Source organism: Borostomias antarcticus (genome assembly GCF_949987555.1).
Source record: "Borostomias antarcticus genome assembly, chromosome: 19".
In the NCBI taxonomy this organism is placed as follows: domain Eukaryota; kingdom Metazoa; phylum Chordata; class Actinopteri; order Stomiiformes; family Stomiidae; genus Borostomias; species Borostomias antarcticus.
Window position 1 is genome coordinate 21,259,153 of NC_140252.1, and position 10,161 is coordinate 21,269,313.

At 53.8% G+C, this 10,161-nt stretch overlaps 1 protein-coding gene across 1 annotated transcript in view; it reads right to left on the reverse strand.

Moving 5' to 3' along the window:
- The window catches only part of LOC311322082 (low-density lipoprotein receptor-related protein 1B-like), a gene marked incomplete at both ends in the record, with an annotated part of 130,697 nt that overhangs the window by 28,245 nt on the left and 92,291 nt on the right, over positions 1-10,161 (reverse strand). Inside the window, 6 exons of the mRNA XM_084454092.1 lie at positions 845-938; positions 2,311-2,459; positions 2,923-3,111; positions 3,602-3,801; positions 4,856-5,037; positions 8,417-8,530. Coding sequence (XP_084310218.1) covers positions 845-938; positions 2,311-2,459; positions 2,923-3,111; positions 3,602-3,801; positions 4,856-5,037; positions 8,417-8,530 — 928 coding nt within the window. The remainder of the gene's footprint in view (positions 1-844; positions 939-2,310; positions 2,460-2,922; positions 3,112-3,601; positions 3,802-4,855; positions 5,038-8,416; positions 8,531-10,161) is intronic.

The following is a 10,161-nucleotide window of genomic DNA, read 5'->3' on the forward strand; positions in this document are numbered from 1 at the left end:
TGAGCTGAGGGCCGACATAAAAGACGCAGAACACCCGTCTGTCCCACACAGAGGAGATAAAGACAGGTTGCATCCCTGTGGCAGACAGACACACACAGACCACACTGACACACACAGACCACACTGACAGACCAGACCAGATCAGACCACACTGATAGATGCTTTCACATTAGTCTGAAGGGAAACAGAATACATGATGCTCCCACTACCCATAATCCCCTACAGAATAACCCATCATAATAATAATAATACCACCACTCTTAATCCCCCTACAGAATAACCAATAATAATAATAAAACCACTCTTAATCCCCCTAGAACCCAGACAGCCAAGTAGGATTTGAGTACGGTGTTCTTGAAGATTGAGTGAGAGACAGAGTGATCAGCAGGTTTGGAGGAAGACGAGACAAGACAGACGAGTGTTACTCAAATTAATATTTTCCCTCCCGGCAAGCCTGATTTTGCTCCAGTGAATCGCTGGCTCTTGGCGTGCGGGGCGTGCTGTGTGTTGGGGGCGGAGCTACCATATCTGAGGTCGCTGGCTCGTGGCGGGCGCCGGTGTACTGTGTGTGTTGGAGGCGGAGCTACGTATCTGAGGTCACTCGCTCGTGGCGTGCGGGGCGTTGTGTGCTGGGGGCGGAGCTACGTATCTGAGGTCGCTGGCTTGTGGCGTGCGGGGCGTGTGTGTTGGGGGCGGAGCTATGTATCTGAGGTCGGAGGCTGGTGGCGTGCGGGGCGTGCTGTGTGTGTTGGGGGCGGAGCTACGTATCGGAGTTCGGAGGCTGGTGTCGTGCGGGGCGTGCTGTGTGTTGTGGGCGGAGCTACGTGTGGGAGGCGGGACTCACGGCAGTCGGGGGGCTCGTCGGAGCCGTCGCCGCAGTCGTCCACCGTGTCGCACCTCCACCAGGAGGGGATGCACTCATCCGTCCCACAGCGGAACTACGGCACACGGCCGGGGCAGGGGGGGGGCAGGGGGGGGGGACGAGGGGGGGCAGGGGGGAGGTAGAGGGGGGGCAGAGGGGGGGTAGAGAGGAGGTAGAGGGGGGGCAGAGGGGGGGTAGAGAGGAGGTAGAGGGGGGGCAGAGGGGGGGTAGAGGGGAGGCAGAGGGGGGGTAGAGAGGAGGTAGAGGGGGGGCAGAGGGGGGGCAGAGAGGAGGTAGAGAGGAGGTAGAGGGGATCAACCAGCAGGAAGAACAAGACTTAGTCAAGAATTTATCACTCAGCACAAGAGCACTGCACGGCTGTGTAGCAATGATTGACGCATTCACACACAGACACACACACACACACACTCGCACACACTCGCATCAGTGTCACCGATGAGATTGTTCTCCTGCTCTTCCCCCGTCCTCGTCAAGGGCAGCCGGGAGCAGACAGAAGGCGGGGGCACGAGCCAGGGGACCAATCACAGAGCTCCTGTCCATCTTCATCAAGGACGGACAGCGTGAGCAAGCTGCTCTTCTGCATGTTTTTACTATTCGGCTCTTTTATCGAGCGGTTCCAGGACCTTCTAGCTGTGAGGTGACAGAGCTACAGACTACCGCTACAGACTGGGCCGCCGTGCGTAGCAAGATGAATCACTTTAAGATGAATCGCTACAAGATGAATCACTTTAAGATGAATCACTTTAAGATGAATCGCTACAAGTTGAATCACTACAAGATGAATCGCTACAAGTTGAATCACTACAAGTTGAATCACTACAAGATGAATCACTACTAGCTGTAGCTCAGTTGGTAGAGCGGGTCGTTCAGTGATCGAAGGGTCAGTGGTTCGAATCCCAGCTCCGACTGTCCACATGTCGAAGTGTCCTTGAGCAAGACACCTAACCCCAAATTGCTCCCAATGAGCAGGTTAGCACCTTGCATGGCAGCTACCGCCATTGGTGTGTGAATGTGTGTGTGAATGGGTGAATGAGAGGCCATTGTAAAGTGCTTTGAGTGCCGCTATGGTGGAAAAGCGCTATAAGTGCCGTCCATTTACCATTTACTACAAGTTGAATCACTAAGATGAATCACTACAAGATGAATCTCATTGCAGGATGAATGGATGAGGAAAGCAGGATGAATGGATGAGGAAAGCAGAGTGAGTGAGTCACATCCTCAGAGGGGCGTGGGGGGCGGAGCCTGATCTGCGGCCTGGGGGGCGGAGCCTGATCTGCTGTGTGGGGGGCGGAGCCTGATCTGCTGTGTGGGGGGCGGAGCCTGATCTGCTGTGGGGGGTGCGGAGCCTGATCTGCTGTGTGGGGGGCGGAGCCTGATCTGCTGTGTGGGGGGAGGAGCCTGATCGGCGGCGTGAGAGTGGCGCTCACCTGGCTGGCCGTGCAGTTGGACAGGCAGCTCTTCCCGTCGGCGGCCAGGTAGAAGTGGGCGGGGCAGGCGCACCTGAACCCGCCCCCTGGCGACAGCAGACACAGGTGGCTGCACCCTCCGTTGGTCACCTGGCACTGGTGCTTGAGCACTAAAGAGAGAGGGAGACTGGGTAAGATGGGTGATCCCCGCTACGCTACGCAAGGCAAGCGCACGCACGCACGCACACACACACAAACACGCACACACGCACACACACGCACACACACACACACACACAGAGAGAGAGAGAAAGAAAGAGATAGAAAGAAAGAGATAGAAAGAGAGAGAGATGGAGAGAGAGATGGAGAGAGCTAGAGAGAGATAGATAGAGAGATGGAGAGAGAGATATAGAGAGAGAGAGAGATGGATGGAGAGAGAGAGAGAGAGAGAGAGAGAGAGAGAGAGAGAGAGATAGATAGAGAGAGAGAGAGAGAGATGGTGCTGGTACCGTCAGGTTGGCGTAGAGGGTGGTAGATCTTGATGTTAGTGATGGGGTGAGAGAGAGAGAGAGAGAGAGAGAGAGATAGATAGAGAGAGAGATAGATAGAGATATAGAGAGATGGTGCTGGTACCCTCAGGCTGGCGTAGAGGGTGGTAGATCTTGATGTTAGTGATGGGGTGCCAGGAGCTGAACAGCTGGGTTCTCTGAAGGCCCGAGGTTTTGTGGGCGCGGTTCAGCGACTTGGACTTCTCGTCTGTCCAGTAGATGAAGTCCTCAAACAGAGCCAGCCCCATCGTCCCTCCAACGCCATCAACAGGCACTGCAGTCGAGCACAGAGCCTTCAGATGAACCAGGAACCAGGACTGACTTCCTCCTCCCCTACAGGACATGCGGTCTCTCTGAGCTCTCTCCACGTGCCGTCTGGCAGCATGAACCCTGACCCGCCGGGGGTATTACTGGGACAGCACATCCGGGGAGACCGGCCCACTTGGACTAGTTCTGACAAGAGGTCTCTGTTTCAGCTGGGATCCAATGGGACAGCAGTTAGCAGCACAGTCCCTCAAAGCCCCGCCCCGGACATGCTGAGTCACTCACAGATGAACGGGTTAAGAGCTCTAAACACATGATTGATTTAGACGTTAGCAAAATGCTTGTAATGCTAATGGGAATTGAACATCAATGGCTACTCTGGACGAAGCAAAACAGAATTATGAATTCGTATCACTGTTAACTGATTATTCTGAAGGACACAGCGAACCGCAAATACACACCATAACAGAACAGCCTCACTCACCCTCGCCTGCCCTTACCTCTATGGGTCCTGGACCCGTCCATGTCTGAGAACAGGATGTGATGGGCGTCGGCCCAGTAGACCTGCTTGGTCGTGTAGTCGATGGTCAGAGCGCTGGGATGAGACATTTCTGCTCCTCTGAACACCATGGGGTCGCTGCCGTCCAGCCCCATGCGCCCAATATGAGGCTCCTCCCCGTTATCCACCCAGAACACGTATCTGACAGAGGAGGACTTGGTTAAATACACACTTCCCCACGTTACACAGATGCTCACACTGTTGACTGGCTTTAACTTTAGGTTGCAAAGTATGTTTGGGAACTTTTACAATGTCAGCGGGGTAGAGTAGTTCTCAGGTTAGCAGCTCATTGTATCTGACAAACAAACATGAACATCTTCCTCAAACTCACAACAGTGGGGATGCATCTGATTGGCTCCTGTGCAATCTAAGCCAATGGCCCTGCCCACTTGTGAGATGTGTGTGTGTGAGGCGGGTGTGTGTGTGAGGCGGGAGATGTATGTGTGATGTGTGTGTGTGTGTGTGTGTGTGTGTGTGAGAGAGATGTGTGTGTGTGTGTGAGGTGTGTGTGTGTGTGTGTGTGTGTGAGCAGGCGGCCGGCAGCTGGAATCCTGTACGCACCGTGGGTACTATTTTTTTCCAGGGTAAAACCAAACTTGTAGCACGGTCCACTCCTCACACTCAATGTTACGTTAAGCCAATCACTCAAGCTGTTAGAAACATTAGCCTACAAGACCAATGATTCGTGTTTACGTCACTGTCTGTGTCTAAAATTAATAAATAATAATAAATATATAAATAATAGAGCGCAGAAAAACGAAAAATGCGACTGAAGGTATAAATGTATCCTGCTTGAACAAGAAAGACTTGTTAATAAAGGCTGGTTATTCCATACAGCCTCTCACCAATCAACGTTCTCGTGTTCTAACATGCAGAACACATCTGAGAGCACTAGTCCACCAAAACAATAATGGAATACTGAGGCCTGGAGGGATCCGGGATTTTGCCGTCTGTGCGTACATTGAAATCGAATCCTGCCGGCGCCACTGTGTGTGAGAGGTGTGTGTGTGTGTGTGAGAGAGATGTGTGTGTGTGTGTGTGTGTGAGAGATGTGTGTGTGTGTGTGAGAGAGAGAGAGGTGTGTGTGAGGTGTGTGTGTGTGTGTGTGTGTGTGTGTGTGTGTGTGTGTGTGTGTGTGTGTGTGTGTGTGTGTGTGTGTGAGAGATGTGTGTGAGGTGTGTGTGCAGGTACGTGCCCAGCGTCAGGGTCCAGGGCCAGGTCCACAGGTCTGGTGAGGCCGGTGCTGAGCAGGACGGAGGGGTAGAGGCCGTTGGCCTTGGCGACCTCCAGGGTCCTCCGCTCCGCGTCGCTCCAGTACAGGTTCCTCCCCACCCAGTCCAGGGCCAGCGCGCTGGGGGCCGACGCCCGCTGGACCACCTGGGGAGTGAGGAGCCTACCTAGATATCACCACTCTCCACATCCAGGATAACCTACCTAGATATCACCACACTCCACATCCAGGATAACCTACCTAGATATCACCACACTCCACATCCAGGATAACCTACCTAGATATCACCACACTCCACATCCAGGATCACCTACCTAGATATCACCACACTCCACATCCAGGATAACCAAGTAGATATCACCACACTCCACATCCAGGATCACCTACCTAGATATCACCACACTCCACATCCAGGATAACCTACCTAGATATCACCACACTCCACATCCAGGATAACCAAGTAGATATCACCACACTCCACATCCAGGATAACCTACCTAGATATCACCACACTCCACATCCAGGATAACCAAGTAGATATCACCACACTCCACATCCAGGATAACCAAGTAGATATCACCACACTCCACATCCAGGATAACCAAGTAGATATCACCACACTCCACATCCAGGATAACCTACCTAGATATCACCACACTCCACATCCAGGATAACCAAGTAGATATCACCACACTCCACATCCAGGATAACCTACCTAGATATCACCACACTCCACATCCAGGATAACCAAGTAGATATCACCACACTCCACATCCAGGATAACCAAGTAGATATCACCACACTCCACATCCAGGATAACCAAGTAGATATCACCACACTCCACATCCAGGATAACATACGTAGATATCACCACACTCCACATCCAGGATCACCTACCTAGATATCACCATACTCCACATTCAGTATACCCTACTTAGATATCGCGAAGCAACATCGGCGCATGGTGTGTGTGTGTGTGTGTGTGTGTGTGCGCGTGTGTGTGTGTGTGTGTGTGTGTGTGTGCGCGTGTACAGTAGTAGTACTGTAGCTCATCATAGTCAACACCATTTGAGGCCTGTTAAGAACTCAACAAGTGTTAAGTTGGGCTGAATCGTAGCGGCAGCAACCAAGACGGGCCGTGCCAACTAATTCCCTTTGAATAGGATTGTGTGTGTGTGTGTGTGTGTGTGAGTTTGAGTTGAAAACGCTCAATGACCTTGCCAGATGGGAGGTGGACTATCTGTTTAATCACTCTGCTTCAGAGCGTATGAAGAGCCCGGCTCCTGTCCAGACGCTTCCTAGAGAGCTGCTTTACTACTGGGATCTGAAGCAGCCGAGTGGGTGTGAGCAATTAAAGGAGAGCTGATTTGAGCGTTTTGGAGGCCATTAAAGCAGCATACTGCATCAGACACATGTTTCTGTTCTCCGCGACGGTAGGGAGGGATCGAGCTAACGAGGCTGAAAGACTCGCGCTAACGAGGCTGAAAGACTCGCGCTAACGAGGCTGAAAGACTCGCTCTCTCGTCTCCGTTCCTCACGAGGACCAGCGAGTCACAATTAAGGCAACAGTACGAGAAACGGCCGTCTCCACCGCAGAACCCACGTCTCAAAAGAGTCACCGTTGAGGTGAAACATTAAGTAAAGTCACCTTCGTCGCCTTTGTGTCACCGTTATCTTTGTTCCAAAGTAAATGTTTGGCTGTGGGAGTGTGGCCAGCAGAGAGCAGCGGAGTGACTCATTTCAAATCTCCCTTCACGACTGCAGAGACACCGGCCTCATCACCGGCCTCGTCCCCGGCCTCATTCCCAGCCTCATCCCCAGCCTCATCCCCAGCCTCATCCCCGGCCTCATGGTCACAGAAGTTCCTCCGTAGCGGTTTGATCTCGGGAGGCGCTGAGCCGTGAATCAGACAGGTCCCTGAGCAAGGCTGTAATTATCTATTATCCTTCAGCAGAGATTACCGGCTCCTTGTCGCGGCTCCGTGGGCGCCCCCCCCCCACCCCCGGTACAGCCCCCCACCCCCGGTACAGCCCCCCCCCCTCCCCCTCCCCCGGTACAGCCCAAACGTCTGCCGCATGATGGTGAACCACGGCGCTGCTACGCACCTCGCCAGACGCCACAGACACGCCTGCTCTGACTGATGAGAGAAACATTCTCATCCAGGTGAGCGTCTAAATGCTTCCTCCAAAACTCCTTCCTCCAAAACTCCTTCCTCCAAAACTCCTTCCTCCAAAACTCCTTCCTCCAAAACTCCTTCCTCCAAAACTCCTTCCTCCAAAACGTCTTCCTCCAAAACGTCTTCCTCCAAAACTCCTTCCTCCAAAACTCCTTCCTCCAAAACTCCTCCTTTTCATCGTCTGTCCTCCATGATTAGATGGGATCAGGAGGATCAATTTGATGGACTACTAGACTACAGATTGTAAATCTGTAGGAAGCCTATAATGTCTAGTGTGTACCGAGGAACTGGGATGAGGAAGTGATTAACCCTATAATGTCTAGTGCGTACTGAGGAACTGGGATGAGGAAGTGATTAACCCTATAATGTCTAGTGTGTACCGAGGAACTGGAATGAGGAACTGATTAGTGGTGATAAGATAAGGACCAGCGATGTATCTGTACCTCTGCTGGTTATATAACCACAATACTATTTCCATTCTTCTGTTCTATCTGCTCCATGGGAGAATAGGAAGACTTTCCATGATGTAATTCCCTGTTGTTTTATACGTGCTTCAGTTCAACCTCAACCTCAGATGGGGAGAACGGGCTTTCACATGTAATTACACATTTATAACATGACCTCTATACACTCATCTTCCAGGCACTAGCAGAGAGAGAGGGAGAGAGGGGAAGAGAGAACGTGTGTGTGTGTGAGAGAGAGGGAGAGAGAAACGGATGGAGAGAGAGACAGAGAGAGAGAAACGGAGGGAGAGAGAGACAGAGAGAGAGAAACGGAGGGAGAGGGAGACAGAGACAGAAAGAGACAGAGAGAGAAAGGGAGAGAGAGAGTGCAGGACAGAGAGGGAGGAAGTGTGTAAACACATTGAGTGCATCCTTCCCAGTAGAGCCCTGTGTGGTAATGTTCCTGCATGCTAGCGCTCACCCCAGGAACCAACCCCCCCTCACCACCAAACACACACACACACACACACACACACACACCCTCCAGCACACCCTCCAGCCCCGGAGCAGGAACCAACCCCCCCTCCCCCCCAAACACACACACACGCGCACACACACACACACACCCTCCAGCACACCCTCCAGCCCCGGAGCCACGAACCAACCCCCCCTCACCCCACACACACACACACACACACACACACACACGCGCACACACACGCGCACACACACGCGCACACACACACCCTCCAGCCCCGGACCAGGAACCAACCCCCCCTCACCACCAAACACACACACACACACACACACACACACGCACACACACACGCACACACACACGCACACACACGCACACACACACACACACACACCCTCCAGCACACCCTCCAGCCCCGGCGCCGGCACCTTCAGGTCGCTCCCGTTGAGGCGCATCCTGCTGATCCTGCGCTGGCTGGCGTCCACCCAGAACACCAGCTCCTTCCTGCAGTCAAAGTCCAGCGCCAGCACCCCGCTCAGGCCCTGGGGGGGGGGGGGCAACATTACTACCTGCCCCGGGGGGGGGGGGCAACATTACTACCTGCTCAGGCCCTGGGGGGGGGGGGGGGGCAACATTACTACTTGCTCAGGCCCTGGGGGGGGGGGGGGGGGGCAACATTACTACCTGCTCAGGCCCTGTGGGGGGGGGGGGCAACATTACTACCTGCTCAGGCCCTGGGGGGGGGGGGGCAACATTACTACCTGCTCAGGCCCTGGGGGGGGGGGCAACATTACTACCTGCTCAGGCCCTGTGGGGGGGGGGGGGGGGGCAACATTACTACCTGCTCAGGCCCTGTGGGGGGGGGGGGGGGGGCAACATTACTACCTGCTCAGGCCCTGTGGGGGGGGGCAACATTACTACCTGCTCAGGCCCTGTGGGGGGGGGGGGGGCAACATTACTACCTGCTCAGGCCCTGTGGGGGGGGGGGGGGGCAACATTACTACCTGCTCAGGCCCTGAGGGGGGGGGGGGGGGGGCAACATTACTACCTGCCCCGGGGGGGGGGCAACATTACTACCTGCTCAGGCCCTGTGGGGGGGGGGGGGGGGCAACATTACTACCTGCTCAGGCCCTGTGGGGGGGGGGGGGCAACATTACTACCTGCTCAGGCCCTGGGGGGGGGGGGGGCAACATTACTACCTGCTCAGGCCCTGTGAGGGGGGGGGGGGGGCAACATTACTACCTGCTCAGGCCCTGTGAGGGGGGGGGGGGGCAACATTACTACCTGCTCAGGCCCTGGGGGGGGCAACATTACTACCTGCTCAGGCCCTGGGGGAGTCTGCTCTTTCTCTCTGAGCCATTAGTGACCAGCCTGGCCAGATCTAAAGGAGCGGATCTCAGGAGATCAGTCAGACACGCTGCCTCAGTGAGACTCTACCAGCCCCTGCATCCTACTGGTGGCCCGTCTTAACCCGCCCCCCCCCCCCTGATTCCACCTCATCGCCTGACCGCGTGAGACGGACCACCTAGCAGAGTTATCACTGAGCAGAGTTATCACCTAGCAGAGTTATCACCTAGCAGAGTTATCACCTAGCAGAGTTATCACCTAGCAGAGTTATCACCTAGCAGAGTTATCACCGAGCAGAGTTATCACCGAGCAGAGTTATCACCTAGCAGAGTTATCACCTAGCAGAGTTATCACCTAGCAGAGTTATCACCTAGCAGTTATCACCGAGCAGAGTTATCACCGAGCAGAGTTATCACCGAGCAGAGTTATCACCGAGCAGAGTTATCATCTAGCAGAGTTATCACCTAGCAGAGTTATCACCTAGCAGAGTTATCACCTAGCAGAGTTATCACTGAGCAGAGTTATCACTGAGCAGTTATCACCTAGCAGAGTTATCACCTAGCAGTTATCACCTAGCAGAGTTATCACCTAGCAGAGTTATCGCCTAGCAGAGTTATCACCTAGCAGAGTTATCGCCTAGCAGAGTTATCACCTAGCAGAGTTATCACTGAGCAGTTATCACCTAGCAGAGTTATCACCTAGCAGAGTTATCACCGAACAGAGTTATCACCTAGCAGTTATCACCTAGCATAGTTATCACCTAGCAGAGTTATCACCGAACAGAGTTATCACCTAGCAGAGTTATCACCTAGCATAGTTATCACCT